General features: G+C 48.6%; 2 protein-coding genes and 3 non-coding genes across 6 annotated transcripts in view; 2 read left to right on the top strand and 3 right to left on the bottom strand.

The window, feature by feature from the left end:
* LOC122379468 (TBC1 domain family member 31-like) overlaps positions 1-12221 on the bottom strand; it is a 28851-nt gene extending 16630 nt beyond the window's left edge. Inside the window, exons 1-11 of the mRNA XM_043361712.1 lie at positions 12126-12221; positions 11321-11485; positions 9712-9861; positions 9205-9323; positions 8789-8967; positions 7805-7950; positions 6754-6904; positions 6392-6488; positions 4370-4605; positions 3585-3811; positions 2954-3087 (exon numbers count right to left, since the gene is read on the bottom strand). Coding sequence (XP_043217647.1) covers positions 2954-3087; positions 3585-3811; positions 4370-4605; positions 6392-6488; positions 6754-6904; positions 7805-7950; positions 8789-8967; positions 9205-9323; positions 9712-9861; positions 11321-11472 — 1591 coding nt within the window. The 5' untranslated portion in view covers positions 11473-11485; positions 12126-12221. The remainder of the gene's footprint in view (positions 1-2953; positions 3088-3584; positions 3812-4369; positions 4606-6391; positions 6489-6753; positions 6905-7804; positions 7951-8788; positions 8968-9204; positions 9324-9711; positions 9862-11320; positions 11486-12125) is intronic.
* Positions 1411-1482, top strand: Trnah-gug. Its single transcript has one exon. It is a non-coding gene; the product is annotated as a tRNA-His (tRNA).
* Trnag-ucc lies at positions 5586-5657 on the bottom strand. Its single transcript has one exon. It is a non-coding gene; the product is annotated as a tRNA-Gly (tRNA).
* Positions 6224-6295, bottom strand: Trnah-gug. Its single transcript has one exon. It is a non-coding gene; the product is annotated as a tRNA-His (tRNA).
* Positions 12222-12579: 358 nt separating the features above from the next.
* LOC122379467 (putative protein MSS51 homolog, mitochondrial) lies at positions 12580-16346 on the top strand. Of its 2 annotated transcripts, none has more exons than XM_043361711.1 (3): positions 12580-12942; positions 13477-13712; positions 14184-16346. In XM_043361711.1, the coding sequence occupies exons 2-3, from the start codon at positions 13507-13509 to the stop codon at positions 15361-15363; spliced, it is 1386 nt and encodes a 461-aa protein (XP_043217646.1). In that variant the 5' UTR covers positions 12580-12942; positions 13477-13506; the 3' UTR covers positions 15364-16346. The 2 variants fall into 2 exon arrangements, with proteins under 2 accessions (XP_043217646.1, XP_043217645.1); XM_043361710.1 differs by lacking the exon at positions 12580-12942 and adding an exon at positions 12984-13039.
* The last annotated feature ends 748 nt before the right edge of the window (positions 16347-17094 follow it).

The raw sequence follows: 17094 nt of genomic DNA, 5'->3' as shown, positions 1-17094 counted from the left end.
AGTTGCTCAACCAACTCCCGCTCATTTGTAAATAGTAGGTCGTCGAGAGTAGCTCGCTGTCCATCCCTGTATCTTGTTGGCTCCGTTATATGTTGTAGAAGGTAGGTGTCGTGTATGCATTCTATAAACTTCCGGGCTGGGCTGTTCTGGCTGACACCTTCTGGAACTTCGGGGTCCGGGGTCCAAAATATTTCTGGGTGGTTGAAGTCCCCAACTATGACTTTGTGGGAATGATTTGAGGATGCCGCCCAACCAAACATTTTGTGGAGATCATGATCCAAAGGAATAGCTCTGTTTGGTGACCCACTTCTATAGATCACCCCAACGAGCATACTGACCCCAGCCTGGGCACCAATTGAAATCCAGGTACAATCTTGAAAGTTGCCGCCTACCGTGGGATACACTTGCTTGGCCAGTAAGTTTTTCTTGACGTAAATTCCCGTACCCCTTGTACCTTCGGCAGAAAATTTGCTAGTAAAAAGGTCATACCCAGGCACTTCCATAACAGTATGTTCAGGTATCAATCCAACTTTGGGCTTCATTTCTGATAACGCAAGAACATCGTAGTCCTCAAGTGCAATGAGTGCCAAAATAGAGTCGTATTTACTCATGATAGAATTATCGATGTTCGCATAAAACACTTTTAACGCACTTGAATGTGTTGGGGGCCCGGTTGTTTTCGTGCCATCTTGGATGTTTAGCTTTGCAGTGATGGAACCATGACCACTTCGTTCCGTTTTATCATCCATTTCTTTTCTGGGAAAGCTAGGCGCTTTTCCTGCAACAGTGCTCGCAAGTTTTTTGAAGCCTCAAGTTGGCATTTTGTAAGATCTGGACGGATAAAGACACTAGTATATGTTTCTTCACGGCTTGTTCGCAGATCCTTCGCTTTAGCCAAGATCAGCTTCTTTTCACTCAGTGCCTCGAGTTTCACTCTAAGTATTCTGGAGCCTGTGTCTTTCATCTTTCCAAGTCTTGTCGCCTCCTGTAACTTCACAGATAACTTGAACTCAGACTTGATCATTTCTTTGAATGCTGCGATGTCTCCCTCGCTGCTGCCGGTCTCGGGGAGGTTGAAAACAACCAAGTTTAGTTTTCTGTTTTCAATGTCTTCTAGTTGTTTCAATGTCTTCTAGTTGTTTTCAATATCATTAAAATGAGTTATAATAGCAGGATGTAACTTCAAATAAATTGAAGTTAGTCAAACGTAGTACCTACTTACTACCTTCCCTACCTATTCAAAATTGTAGCAAGATTGATATCAGCAAAATAAGAAAAATGAACAGATGGAATTATTCATCGAGATGGCATCTCTTTGATGCGAAACCAGCTTATCAAAACTGGTATAATATATGCACTATTTTATTTTATAGAATTCTGGGAAATTACAATTAAACGCTGCACTGCATCGCCGTGATAGTCTAGTGGTTAGGACCTCGCGTTGTGGCCGCGATAACCCCGGTTCGAATCCGGGTCACGGCAGACTCCCCGTTTATTACATTCAGCAGTCAAAAGCCGTGACAAAGTGCAGGTCAGACTGCAAAGCTTGTCGAGACAAACGAATATTAGACTTGAATAGCAATAATGCGACATGTTTCACAAGACGCTTGTAATTAATAGGCTGCCTAATCAGGGGTCTATACCATGTCCAATCCGACTTGCACTCGCAATGCCGGCCCCTTCCCAATAGAGGCGAAACAGACTCGAAAGCACGAAAAAAAAACGTAGTAAAACCACATTTTCTGACGTAATTGGCCTCAAATGTGAATGAGCATTTCCAAGAGAAAATATGTGATGCGGGTAACATAATAATTTCATACCAAGCTTTAACCCTAGAACGCCTAGGGGGGGGGGGTTGTATCAACCCCCCTGAGGTTTTTTCGAAGTGCACGCTAAACGGCTTGTCGTAGCGGGCTGAAATTTTCAATACCCTCTGGGGCAACCTTTGCGCATCTTTTGCCGAAAAAAAAATTGATCGGGTCATGTCAGGTCACGGAGTTATGACGTCATAAGAGGTACAGCCTCCGGCCGACAGTTACCAAACGTGTGCGCCGAATCCCTAGGTTTTCTGCCGGTGATACCCACATTGTTTGATGGATCATGATGAAACTTCCCATGCATGTTGGGGCAAGCATTGGCTATCGTGTGGTGCAAGAAAATTGACCGGGTCAGGTCAGGTCACGGAGCTATGACGTCACAAGAGGAACAGCGTCCGGTACTATTTTTGAAAATCGCCCGAACCACTATTTTGCTAATTCTTGTCACCTCAATGGGAATATGCAGCAATATTAGCTTCTATAGGGAGCAAATGGACCTCCCAAATCCAAAAATACAATCAGATTTCAAAAATTTAAATTTTGATTTTTCGAATTTCTGCCGCCGACTGTGACCTTGCCGACTTCCGGCGCTCCCAACGCGCCATTTTTAGAGCTAGGGAAACGATATACATACCAAACGATAGAGAATTGATCAAGGAACACGATAGTGAAGGTTTCAAGTCGATATCTCCCACCGTTTTGCCGCAATCGCCGCGGAAAGTTGAAAAAGTTTGATTTTTTCGGAAAATTTGACCTTTGACCGGTCATAAGTAGGTCAAATGTTGACCTAGGACCAAAAAATATACCACCAATCGCGAGATCTCGTTGAGAGCAATCCGTTGGTTTTTTCCGCTAAGCTCTACGACCTTCCGTTTCGAAACGCCAGGGGGGGTCGTAACAACCCCCCCCCTGGTCGTTCGTGTTATGAGAAATGGCCTGGTCGTGCGAGGGTTAAGTGCAAAATAGCCACCGACGGACGCAAAAGGCATGGAGCTCGGCTTGAAAACCCTGAGATAAAACAAAATTGACGCGAGACAACCGTAACATTTAATCCAGGAAACCCATTTTACTTGCCCCACCAAACAGTAAGATGAGCCGTTTCGCTGCGGGACACCCCATCCCTCTCCGCTTCTCACCTAGCAGGGTGATGACCATCTCCAGGGCGGTGAGCGGGTCCGACGAGAACACGTTACAGAACGGGAACACGAAGTAGGGCAGGAACTCGACCTCGGCGAACAGGGGACACCACCAGGCCAGTGCCGACAGCGTGCTGGGAGGACACAGAGAGGCCAGACGACCGGGAGGGGCGGACGTCAGAGCCACAGGCCGGGGCGGCGTGGCAGCTGGTGGTGTGCATCGCAAAACAAAATTGCCATGGAATGAAAAAGGTCGTGCAATGACTTGGAAGAAGCAGTGCTAACTGCTAACAAAATCTATCTAAATATACACATTACACAATTAACTAACAAAACAAATGGTAAATCAAATTAAAATACAATAAAACTCACAGGCCTGGCCTGGAAATGGAAATCGAAAGCGTTCGTCGAATATCATGAAACTTAAAATCAAAATTGTCGGAACAGGAATAATAGGAACAGGAATAGAAACAGGATAAAAACTTTCATGCTTGCATAACTAAAAACACATTACTTACACTAAAAAACACATGAAGTTCGTGCCGACTGACGTGCATCCGACTCCAGGACGAACAGGATTGATCATCCCGCGGAGACCCGATCTCCCATCTACCCTGTCAGTGTCACTGACCTGGAGAGCACCTTTGCGACGGCCGGGTCGCGGACCGGGTATCGCTGCGCAGCGTTGCGCCACGCCGGGTGCTGCCCTCTCTCGGCGACCGTCACGTACAGCGCATGCGCACCAGGTAGTTCCAGCAGGTGGCGCCACACGAGCCGGCGGTACTGAGCCGGGAACTCGCCGTGCTCGCGCACTATCGGGCCGAGCCGGGCTGTGTTGAGCAGTGGCGTCTTGCCGCGCTGAGGAGAGTGGGAACAATTACCAGTAGGCTGAGCAAGAGGGACGCGACCAAAGGAAACCCCACGGCCAAACCGGTACCCATGGAAACTGCTCGACTATCTCAATTTTAGCTCCATTCTTCCATTCGTCTTAAGTCCACCGCTCTACAGAATATACCGCTCCATGTTTCTATCCTCAGGATACTGAAATCCTTCTCCTCCACACCGCAACCCCCTCCGGGCTGGACAGGCAACTTTATCTCATGTGGGCTGCTCCCTTGGAGCGGCACCGCTGCTCCCGAGGGAGCGCACCCCGTAGCCGGGTGCAGTGAGTGCCTTGGGGCTGGGTGGCCTGTCTTCGGACGGGCTCAGCCCCGGCGACTCACTAGGGTGCCTGCCCAGACCAATGTCTCCCCCTATATCCTATCATCCTCCCGGCTCTGAAATGGTCTTACTGGACCGAAAGGGCCTAACCCAACAAAAAAAAAAAAAACAACAAAAACAGAATATACCACACGAGCTTTTACCACACATAATCCCCTTCCAACAGACACATCGCCACAACCAGTTGAGACCGACCTTGGGCGTTCTCCTGGTCCCTGCCACAGCTGCCGAGCCGGAACGATGCGCCACTGCCGGTGTCTTGACACGCGTCGTCGAGTCGTCCACTAGCAGGACGCGCGGCTTGTTGTCGTAGAACGCCTCGGGCAGCACGATTCGTCTGAACACCTCTCCGGTGCTGTGGTGGAGGCAGATGTGCCCGGTGGCCAGCAGGCAGGCCAGGAAGAGGCCCGTGTGACTGCTGGAAGTCGACGCTGGGGGCGGGGAGAGCTCAGATTATAAAATGTCACCAGGGATTCAGACTTGGTGCATGAATAGCTGCTGAATCGTGTGAAGGCAAACAGTGGCGTAGACGTGACATGTTACGGTGGGTCCGTATCAAAGCGTCCAAAGCCGCAGCGTCCAAAGTACGCAACATCCAAAACCGCAGCGTCCAAAGTATGCAACGTCCAAAATACGTCCAAAATCGGGTTTATAGGGGGCATTCACAAAGTCCAAAACCGAAACATCCAAAACCGCAACGTCCAAACACGTATCATCCAAAAAACGCAACATCCAAAGACGCAACATCCAAAGTACGTAACCTCCAAAACCACAACGTCCAAGACCACGACATCCAAGGCACGCAACATCCAAAACCAACCTAACCTAACCTAACCTAACCTAACCTAACCTACTGATTTTTGCCTATCCCTAACCCAACCTAACCTAACCTAACCTACTGATTTTTGCCTACCGGGGATAAGGAAACCTAACCTAACCTAACCTAACCTAACCTAACCTAACCTAACCTAACCTAACCTAACCTAACCTAACCTACTGATTTATGCCTACCGGGGATAAGGAAACCTAACCTAACCTAACCTAACCTAACCTAGCCTAACCTAACCTAACGGTTTTGGATGTTGCGTACTTTGGATGTTGCGTACTTTGGATGATGCGTCCTTGGATGTTGCGTTTTTGGATGATACGTTTTGGATGTTGCGGGTTTGGATGTTTCGGTTTTGGACGTTGTGAATGCTCCCTATATACCCGATTTTGGACGTATTTTGGACGTTGCGTACTTTGGACGCTGCGGTTTTGGATGTTGCGTGCTTTGGATGCTGCGGTTTTGGACGCTTTGATGGTCCCCCGTTACGGTTTTCAAGGGTGACTATAGCGACGGAAAACTCATGCTTATAATCTGTAGACATGAAAAATGGACAGTGCCTTGTTCTTGGCTGAGGCAAGACGTTGCGATGGCCGGGAATCGAACCCGGGTCAACTGCTTGGAAGGCAGCTATGCTCACCACTATACCACCATCGCTGAAAGTTAAGATTTTGGGCGGCTATCCCGCGCGGACCACGACAGACATAAGACGGTTGAATTGCTTGGCTGCTAATTTATGAAGTTAGATTGTTGTGTTCAAACCGAATCGACTGAGAGGATCTGAATTGCAACGGTGAAACCAATAAAAAGTTTAGGAAAAAATCAGCACGAATTCGATGACGAAAAGAACATTCCACATTCCTCAACCTTTCCAGTTTCCACATTTTGATCTTGTCAAAGGATAGTGATGGTTATGACCCATGTTCAGTTTCATATGTTTTTTATATCAGCAATATTCTGCCTGTCAGGAATAAAATGTTCCGCTATTTTGTGCAAGCCACCCAGCACAGCTAGGATAAGAGGGATGAGCAATGAAATCAAGACAAGATATTGAGAAATTGCCATTTACTTTCCACAGTCCACACACCCTGCATCAACTTCACGAGACTATACCATTACGAACTGCGTGGCCAGTGGCAATAACTATTCTTTTGCTATTGGGAAGTTGCCACAGCAACGTCCAATTTCATAGTGCTCGCACAACCACCAAAACGTTTCCCTTCTGCCGTGACCCGGATTCGAACCGGGGTTATCGCGGCCACAACGCGAGGTCCTAACCACTAGACTATCACGGCTGATGCTCGTCTCCAAAGTTACCACCCCCAGTGCCCCCCCCCCCCTCTCCACGCCCACGTGACGAGAACGAGAACTTCAAGCTCCCATTGACTGACCGATTCGGATCCTGGGATGGCCGAGACTCTGTACGACATGTCCTGTCTCCGTGTGAATGAACTTGTTCACGCCACTCTCCAGCAGAACCTGCAGAATCTGAAAATGAGCAGATAGTGTGAGCCATATGGTATCCACTATCCAGCCGACAACAGAGGGAGCATAAATGTCTACTGACTGCTTGGTAATCTACTAAAATAATGTCCTATACCCAACTATCCACTCAACGGTAATGATGTGTAAATGCGGAATGCCCATTCCTCTACGCAATACGCATAAACTTATCACGTTTCTCGACTGGCGACGACTTTCAGAACCTTGTGAGCTCAATTACGACGTCATTATTCCCCATTAATTCCCTAACCTGTCCAAAGAACGGTCCGGGGAACACGGAGAGGTGCGCCACGGCGCCACTGCCATCCGGCAGAGAGAATATCCTGGTGACGCGGTCCTCGGCGAGGCTAAACTCGAACACTTGGCTCGACTTGCCGGCCGCGTAAAACACGTCACTGTCCCTGGGGGAAAGACACGGGGACTGTCAGTACTTCTGGGGGAATGAGGTATGCGTCAGTGTTTGTGTCTAAAGGATAGGTCGGGTTACTTTCCCTGTTGAGTTATGTAACAAGTCGCTGCCATGTGTTACGCACGTTCCAATCGATACGTGTCACAATCAGCGTGATCAATGAGAATAATGGTAAATAATCGGGCGTCCAGCTGACACCGTTCCGTGCTTCTGTCCTCACGATACTGAAATCCTTCTCCTCCACGCCGCAACCCCCCTCCGGGCTGGACAGGCAACTTTATCTCATGCGGGCTGCTCCCTTGGAGCGGCACCGCTGCTCCCGAGGGAGCGCACCCCGTACCCGAGTGCAGTGAGTGCCTTGGGGCTGGGTGGCCTGTCCTCTGGACGGGCTCAGCCCCGGCGACTCACTAGGGTGCCTGTCCAGACCAATGTCTCCCCCTATATCCTATCATCCTCCCGGCTCTGAAATGGTCTCATTGGACCGAAAGGGCCTAACCCAACAAAACAAAAAACAAAACGTCCAGCTGAAATAATACATCGTAAGAAACATCCGCGGAGTCCACAATCACATATCTGCAGACAACGAACTAAATGAGTGTGATGCGTACGTAACATTTCCTTCTAGCAAGTCTGACTCACTCCTATGTGAGCAATGCCCACACGTGACAGCAGCTTATCCGACCATAAAAATAAAACCATACCCCAAAGTGGTAACCATACTCCTAACCACCCCTAACCAGAAACTCTCAACCATACAAGCCTCACCCCCTTCTTCCCATTCTCAGCAACGTCTCTAACTACTATGGACACTCACTCGGCTTCAGCAACGTCTCTAACTACTAGGGACACTCACTTGGCTTCAGCACCGTCTCTAACTACTAGGGACACTCACTCAGCTGCAGCGACGTCGGTGAGTCCGGCTCGATGTCGACTGAGCTGGAGGACCTCGTGGGTGACCTGAAGGGTCTCCAGACACCAAACGTACACAGAGTCGTCACCGAAGGCGCCCAGCAGAGCCGAGTCCGACAGGTAGATCATCTGATGGTAGGGGGAGTTCGATCAGTAAGGGGGCGATAGAAAGATGTGACGGCGAAGGAAAGCTAAGGAGGGGTGTGAAGGCGGGGGTAACTCCTTAAGTGAGATAGGGGTGACGTAGAGTAACGAAAGTGTCAGAATGATGCCCAGATGACAGGGATCTACAATTATGGTGGGGCGTACCAGGCAGTGTAGCTCAGGTGCAGAGTCTGACGTGAGGAAACGAGAAATGAAGCCAGCAACCAGATTGAAGATGTGAGTGAAGTGAAAAACGGAGTCGTGAAATAAGGAAGCAAGGGCGCATCACCACTTTTTCCCACACCTGCTATATTGCATGATTAAATCGAGACATCCAGGCATTTAAACGGCACGTGCACTGTACCACACTTTTCAAAGTTTAATGCAATGCTTTAATATTACAAGCCGTGTGGTTCAAGGGGTGTGGTTAAACACGTTGAACCACACGGCTGCTGACGTCACTATCAATTATAGTTGTGAGCTTTTTGGCAGGTATGGGAAACACCTTCCACTCCAGCCCTAAGGCCGGGAATTCAATAAATGTCACCTCGCTTTTTTAGCAAAATCACCTCGGGCCTAACGGCCCTCGGAGTTTTCGCTAAAAAAACCTCGGTGACATTTATTGAATCATCCCGGCCCCGGGCAGGAATATATTAAAATACAAACTACAATAAGAAGTAAGTTCCACTCAGCTAAACGCAGCTCAGTGAAAGTACACGACACTGACAAACCAGACCAAGGATGATTCAGACGTTGACTTATGCGATGGCCTCACTACCATTGCAGCCGCATCCCTATCCCACCCCACCCAATGACACCGTACCTTGACAATTAGCGCGCTGCTATTCAGCCTCAGCTGGAACATCTTCTTCAGCTGTCCGCCACGCCAGACGAACGCCTCCGTCTTGGAGTAGCTGCACAGGGTGCCAGAGGAGGTGGTGGCACACACGCCCAGCACGGGACCGCCATGCGCCGGCCGGTCCGCCGACCGCTCGTGCGTCACTGTGCGGAAAGGGATGGGATGAGCGCGACGGTTCAGAGCTGTTGAATGAATATCACACTTTCCTTTAAAACACAAAATATATAAGCTTGCAAGCGGTCAAATATAAGTGACAAACCAATTGTACACATTCAGGGTGTGTCCGTTTCCAGAAAAAACGGTCTTGTAATGGCGAAAAGTGAATCGTTAAAAAAAAAAAACGGCGAGTGACTGTAATGGCTGACACATAAAAGACTGACCCTGGTTGACGGAGAAGAGGTGTCCGTTCTTCTGTCCGGCCACCACGAAAGGCTCGGGCTCAGTCGGCAGCGCGACGAGACACGTGATCTCGTCAGGCACATACGCCATCAGGTGGAACCTGGCGAGCGGTCAGGTCAGGTCCGGTCACAGGTGACAGTAGGTCATGGCCTGACCCGTCAGTCAGGTCACGTGACTGCTGTTTCCATTTACCGAAGACCGTCCCTGTATGTATGTAGTTTCAAGTCCCAAGCGTCAAAAAGTGGCTAGAATCCCGACTGAATGGTACAAGTTCCGTTCCGCACACGCCTCGATAGGATCGTGTCACCTCCCTTGCGATGAATCACATATTTGAATCATATTTATGCCAATGAAACAGGCGCGGATGAAGTAACCAAGTGGTTAGGGCCCGTGCTACCGAAAAAGTTCCTAAGTACAGAAGCCGCTCTATCAGATGACACTAATGAAAACTAGAGACCTTTAGTAAATAGTAAGCACTAATGACCCACCTGAAGGCCAGCAAGTCCACCTTGTAGATGGCGCCCTGCGCAGTGCCGATGAGCAGTTTCTCTCCATCTGAGTCGAAGGTCAGTACGAGCGCCTGCAGGCTGCGGGTGTCGTTGTCATCTGGGTTCACCGCCAGAAGACGGTGCTTCGTGCTGAAAAAGAATACATCGCATGTCAGCAACCAGTAAACGCAGAGGACCAACCTGGGCATGCGGCGGAAGCTTAAATGGCTCGCTTAGCAACTGATATTTAAGATAAATTGCAAAAAAAAACATCCCAAGTACAAGAGCCACCACCTCCTCTGTTCTTTACTGAATAGTATACAGCAGAGTAGACGACTCGCAACAGCAGGGGAAAGCCACACCGACCCCCTGCCCCCCCCCCCAATTAGTCCCCACCAGTCCGCAACAAAGAAGATCTAAGCTCAGAGCATGCCATTTGTAGTTTGCACACATACAGTACATAAATAGATTGATCATCTACAGGCTTGTCTCGCCGAGTCTCCAACAAATCATTAACCTAGGCAGTATAGCTTCACGGCTGATCTGTGCCACATTGCGGCAAATAGGCACAAACCGAGGTTAATCCTCACAGAACGCAGTAAATTCGCCCAGATAACGAAAAATCTCCACATACCGCGGTAAACCGTTACAGACCATGCTAAACTTTTCCAGACCATGATGAACACTCGCAGACCACGGTAAACCCGAGGGAGATCACGGCTAGCACCTAAGTGCGAGCCGAGGTAAGTTATACAGATCACGGCAAGCCCCACAGATCTCGATAAATCCGCAAATATTGCGGCAAACCGTCACATACCCCGGTATAAGCCCAGTGACCGCGATAACACCCCACAGACCGCAGTAAGCCCTCAGTGACCACGTTATACTCTGCAGACCCCAGTGAATCCGGAAAAACGCAGTAAATCCTCACAGAATACGGTGTTAAGCACACACTTCAGCACTTCACATGCCGCGGTAAATTAGCATAAAACCCCTTTAAGTCGCACAGACCGCAGTAAACCTTCACAGATCCCGGTAGAGCCTAACAGACCGCAGTAAAGCCTCACTATCCGCGATAGGGCCTCGCAGACAGCGGAAAACCTCATAGATCCCGATAAATGCGCAAAAAACGCGTTAACCCCTCACAGACCATGGTAAACCTCACAGACCACGGTAGATGAGCACATACCACGGTAAAACTGAAGAGATCACGGAAAACCTTCACTAACCGCGGAAAACCCTCACTGACCGCGGAATACCCTCACAGGCCACGGTAAGCAAGTACGCTCCGCGGTTAATCCCACTGACCTCGGTAATAAGCAGAGACAGTAGAAAGTACGCAGAGATTATGGAAATTTCGAGCTGGCTAAGCAATGAGCACTGAGCACTCCAGTGTCAGGATCTCGCTGGAATTGAGATACCTACTTTACGGTGTGACATCCATCACTAAAATTTTCTAAGGTCAAAATTGTGGTCGAGTCCACTATGTCATGTCAGATTCAGTTAAACCAGTGACCAAAGGCATGATGCATGTAGCTGATAAGATAATAAAATGTTGGACTTAGTCTGGAAATGATATCTGGCAGTGCAGCTATATCACCACACCCACCTGAGCGCAAAGCTGGCCGCCACAGAGTCTACACATTTGGTTTGTGTGCCTTTTCCCCTGGCCAGCCGGCCAGAGAGACGGCCCACTGTATCTGTCAGCTTCTGTGGCGTGCCAAACTTGGTCCCACCGATGGTGCTGACCATTGACGGCATGGTGCCGACTTGCCTGCAGGAAAACAGACAGCAAACCAGAGTGTCAGCATTGTCAGCTAGAAACTATTTTTATCACTCAGCTCTCAGGCTAGTTTTACCATCAGAAAAATCACAGACTGCTGATTATTGTGCCTAGGCCCACTCCAAACCTTTGAAACCCACAAAAAAGAAATTAGTAAATATCACAATTGGCAACCAGGACTAATTGTCTGACTTGGATAAAAACCAAGCCATATGGTCAGCCGTCAGGAACAATAAATCAACATAGAAAATAAATAGTTGATTGAAAGTTGGCATAACCAAAGAATCAAGGATGTAAAAGATGTTATTGATTAGGATTGACATGATATATTAACTAATTGCCATTATATTTGTGGTAGCTTTTACTTTTAAGATTTTAAGGAATAAAATGAAGTGAACTGCGCACCTTGCACTGCATAGTGTGAAAAGGTGTTATTTATTTGTGGTACAGAGTACAATCATAACAGGAAACGTGCAACAATAATTCATTGGAGCTTGAGCTTGAGCCTTGAACTTGAAGCCTCTAGACACTTATTTTTATCCATAAAAATTAGCATTTGAACCAGAAGCTTTCGGTTGAGCAAAAGAAAACGGAATTCAAAACTGAAAAAAGCCAACAAGGAATTCATTACCTACCACCAAAACCATACAAAGATCAGCAGGAGTTAGGTAGGGTAGTATATTTATTGCATTAAAAATAAAGCCGCGTAGACGCGAGCGTTTTGCTCAGAGCTTTTGATTTGAACAATTTGAACCAAATGGGCAAATGTTTGTTTACAATTTGTTCAAATATCAAAAATCCTTCAAGAGGTGAAATAAAATAAAACAATTATTTATTTAGTTTGTGTCAGATATTGATTAAATGTGTCATTTAGTCATTAAATGCTTGTAAAATACAATAAAACACAGTAAGAATAAGCTTTTACCAAAGCATCTCAAAGATTGAATGCCAGGTCCACCTTGCGCGACCTCATGTTTTGTAAAGTGTCCTTCAAAAAGCAAATATGGGAGCACTCTATAAAGAGAGCGAATACTGCGCAACAATGACGATTGTTTGTGTTCAGAATAGTTTTTTAATTTGCGAACGCTTTTACAGAGATGATAGTTGTTTTAAATTAATTCTTTTTAAGCTATGTTAAGTGACATTTAAGAGTCCTTCAAAATAAATAGGGTCCACCTAGTGCTATTTAATAAAAAAATTTTCCTTTTGTTCACTATCAACGCAACTTTAATTTTCTTTTACTTTGTTGTGTGTTTCTTAACAGGACTTTCGAGAATAATTAAACACTTCTTATAACAACATTCAACGATGTTTGATTGATCGAGTGTTGATTGAGAAGTGCTATAATTCATTGTTCACATTATTTACCTAAGAAATCGTTTTCCTGCTTTTTGCATCAATTGTGGTTTCGGCGTAACCAGAGCAGATTCATAGGCGCTACAGCCAAGGTATACAGAATTGCATTTTGGTCATCTTGTTAATTTGCGATGAGGGTAAAGTGCAAAGTCGCATGAATTCTCCAGACTGAGACCATTGCCATGCCAGGTCAAAGCGAAATCGCCCTTTTGCACCCCAGGCTCAAAATTTAATAACAACCACACCATCATATCGTCACAAACCATATATCAACCTATAAATTGTGCATATGAGTAATAAATGCAAAAAATAGCTACCGACACCACAAGCAGAAATAGCACAATATAAATTATAAAAACCAGTGTCTTTTTGTAACTTTTGGCAATGTTTAGAATTTTAAACAGAAGGTTATTCCATTAAAAATATAATAACCAGATTGAACCTAGCATAGTGGGTGCATCTTCCCATGATCATCCCATGTGTTCCTTTTACAAAAGATGTTGGAAATTTGTGATCAACTTATTCATGGAATGTGGTTGGTCAGTATTAGTAAGAAGGTATTGGTGTTAGGCTTTGAAAGTTGAAAGGGAAACAAATAATGCTAGGTAATTTACTTGTTTTTTCAGGTTGCAGCCCTGTGTCCAGCCTGTGAAGCCATGTCAACCATCGGCAGTGCCGGCGAGGGGGGTCAGCAGGTGCTGGATGTGCCACCACACTACTTCCCCGGTGCATGTTTTGTCTGCAAGGCCACGCCTCCAGCTGGGGGCAGCCTCAGTCGCTGTGCCAACTGCCGCATGATCAAGTATTGCAGCAAGGAGCACCAGAAAATGGACTGGCCAGTGCACAAAACTATATGCAAGAAGTGAGTGAAATGCTGCTGCTGGTTTGAGAAATTATGCTTTTATTGTACTCTGTGACTTGCCCTTTTCAATTTGATCTGTGATGATTTTGTCAGTGATAAAATCATCCAGTTTTTGAGCCTGCAGTGTATTTCTTATGTACCTAATGCTTTCCCTCCTATTAGAAATGCTGCTTAGTGACAGATAGGTTTAAAATTTGTTCACATCTAAGTTTGCATAATTTGCATTTTATCCCTATGCCACAAGCATTAGGCCTAGTACCTTATCATGGAATAGTATGCTATTATGGATGAAAAGAAATTTCTTGTATTTAGCCATTAGCATGACTAAATACAAGAAATGTCTTTGCAGTGTCACATGGGTGACACTGTAAAGAGAAGGTCAGTGTCACGGCCTGGTAATGCAACTATTCATAGCTTCACCTCCCTCAGCAAACTGCTGCTGAGTGCTGACCCCTCTTCGTCCTTTGGCAGACTCCGTAACGACGACGGCAGCTCTGTGCTGGCCGACGGCGCCGGAATTATCGACAGCGCCGCCTGGCTGCGCCACCGCGCCAGTCAGACGCTGGCACTGCGCCTGATGCTCGGCCGCGAGCTGCGACAGCACGAGAAGGAGATGCTCTTCTTCCCGCCCGTGTGCGAGGTGTGTCACAAGTTCCGGCCGGCCGAGCAGCTGGAGTGCGAGCGCTGCCACTCGGCCTTCTACTGCGACCAGGTGCACGCGAAGCAGGACGCCGATCGCCACGAGCGCTGGTGCGAACAGCTGCGCCTGGCGCTGGCCTGCGACAGATACGAGGCGCTCAACGGTCTGGCCGACCCTCCGATCCTGCCAGACGTGGACGAAACGTTCCAGGACCTCCCCGAGGACATTGTCTCGATGCTGAGCAGCCAGATCCTCGCCGAGAAGGAGTCGGTGCCCGAGGGGGCGTATGTGGACCCGGTGCTGATCGCCTTCCTGACGGAGCGGCTCAGTTTCCCGCTGACGGTGCTGTACGCGCTGCTGAAGGCGCCCGGCGAGCGGCCGGTGGGCGAGCGCGAGTCGCTGACGGTGCACGTGGTGGGCGCCCAGATGCTGGTCGAGTGTCTGGGCATCATCAAGTGGGAGTACCTGGTGCACCGTCTGCCGCGGCTGCGCGCCATCCGGCTGGTGTTCGTCGGTCCGGAGCTGTTCCGCGGCTGCGGGGACGACATGGCCGGCGCCGTGGAGGACTCGGGCGCCACGCGCTGCGCCGACTGCAGCCGTCGGCAGCGCTCGGTGGTGCACGAGCTGCGACCGGTCACCTACCACGAGTACTGCCGCGGACAGCACTGGACGCGGCCAGACGCCGTGGTCGCCTTCAACTCGGGCATCCACGAGTTCGCCGAGCGCGACGAGGACACGTGGCGCGAGTCGCTGCCGTTCCTCGTGCGCCACGAGCGTGTGCCGCTTATCCTGACCGCCTACACGCGCACCGAGCTGCGGAAGGACCTGGACGAGCTGGAGAAGGCCGTGCCGAGCCTGACCGTGCTGCTTCCGGCGGCCAAAAACCCGTTCGGCAGCACCAAGCCGGTGCGCGATATGTGTCGCGAGGACGATTGTGACGTGTTCTTCCTGAATCAGTTCGTGACAGTTCTAGAAGGAGACGGAACCGGAGACGCCTCGCCCTGCCGGTGAGGTCTGAATCTGGGGGCGGTTTCTCTGTGGAGGGAGGGGGCCGCTGTCGCCTGTCGATGTGATGAACCTTTGATGTATTACGGATAGGCTGGATACGTGTAACTGTAGGCGGCACAAAATGATCGATGGATAAAACTGTGGACTGTGTTATAGTCCGCCTCGAGTGGTTTCTTTGACCATCAGGTAACTGTCAATTATTTGTACCGGTAGGGCTGGCCCCGAAAAATGTAATGAGTTGCCAAGCGGTACCTTTTTCCGCCATTTTTTACCGTTTGCGATTGGTGTCATTGCTAGTGTCCTCAGCCGAGTTCGTAGAATATGTGTCGCTGATGTGAACAAGTTGTTATTTGTAAACTGTAGGACAGAAATGTGCACAACTGGTGATGGCTCATGTGTCACTTCAGTGTTGAGGTTCGAAGGCTATCTGTATGTCTGCTATACCGCCCACCATGCAAGCAATTGTTTCCTTTCAATGGTCTAAGTGTGACATCCATTCGATGACCGTGTACCTGCCTGCTCTATGTCAGCTCCCCAGCCCGAGACGCGCTGCCGCAGATGGTCGCGGTGTTCCCTTCCCGGTTCGGCTGAATGTTTCCCTGATGTTTGTGACGAGCGCCACCAGGCGTCAGCCCAGCCCAGCGTCCTAAGGTGTGTCCCGGCCCCTCGGACTTGGTTCGCTACCCACTTCACAGATGGCGCTGATGTGGGTCAAGTCTGGGTGGTCTTGGTCCGTAGCTGCACTCATGCACTCTCGACGCTTCCATGCTAACGTTTGTTGATGCAGATGTGTGGTGGCCAACTACGTCTGAATTCTTGAGCCTGAATCGACTCTGATCTCTTTTACAAACATCTCGCTTGAGATGGCAACAGCCGCAATCCCGTGTGGGTACTTGTTGCAGTGTTTTTTGCGTCTGTGCTTTGTAAGTGTCGGAAGTATTTTGTCGAACCCTAGAGGTGTGTTTAAATCAGACGTGAAATGCTTCGTTGTTTGGTGTTATCTGAGAATGAGCAAGCTCAGTGACGAAAAATTTAACCCTCGCGTATGTGCGGCGTTTGCCAGCTTCTAACGTATAGGGGGTGGGGGGGGGGGGGTCGGTTGGACCCCCCTTGCCGTTTGGCCCCTGATCGAGCTAGAGCTTCGCGAAAAAAAAACGAGCGTGCTGCCCGTCACGAGACGAAACCGATGATACCCAATTTTAAGGTCATAGGTCATTGGTTGACCTTCCAGGTCAGGTCAATGACCCAAAAATCGGGAAAATCGGTACCTGTTAGAAAGTCGTAAAGTGTGGCTGCCGCGGGGTTTTTCGGGGTGCTGATTACGAATATCGTGTTAATTTTGATCACAGATGATGTCTTTAACCCGCGCCCTGCTGGGGGGGGGTGTTTGAACACCCCCCTTGTGGTTTTTCGCGAATATCTCAAAACGGCGGCGCTCCGCGCCGCCGTTTTTGGTACACCTAATCATACATCAATTCTACACATGTTGTGAAAATTTCAGACCAAGGTCATTCAAGGTCAGGTCACCAGGTCACTTGAAGTGACCTCACCTCATAAAAAGTTTCAATGTCTGTCATAGCTACACCGAGTGACCGATCGCTTTGAAACTTTCAGCGATTGCTAAGAGCAATAGCATGTACAAAATGTATATCTCAGAATTTTGATATCGATGACCTAAGGTCAGGTCAATTTTGCGACCTCCCCATTATAAGTCAATGGGAGAAAATTGAAATG

This window comes from Amphibalanus amphitrite, unplaced genomic scaffold, assembly GCF_019059575.1.
Source record: "Amphibalanus amphitrite isolate SeventyFive unplaced genomic scaffold, NRLGWU_Aamphi_draft 000078F_arrow, whole genome shotgun sequence".
Lineage (NCBI taxonomy): Eukaryota > Metazoa > Arthropoda > Thecostraca > Balanomorpha > Balanidae > Amphibalanus > Amphibalanus amphitrite.
Note: the sequence above shows the minus strand (reverse complement) of the source record. Positions and strands in the feature narration are given on the sequence as shown.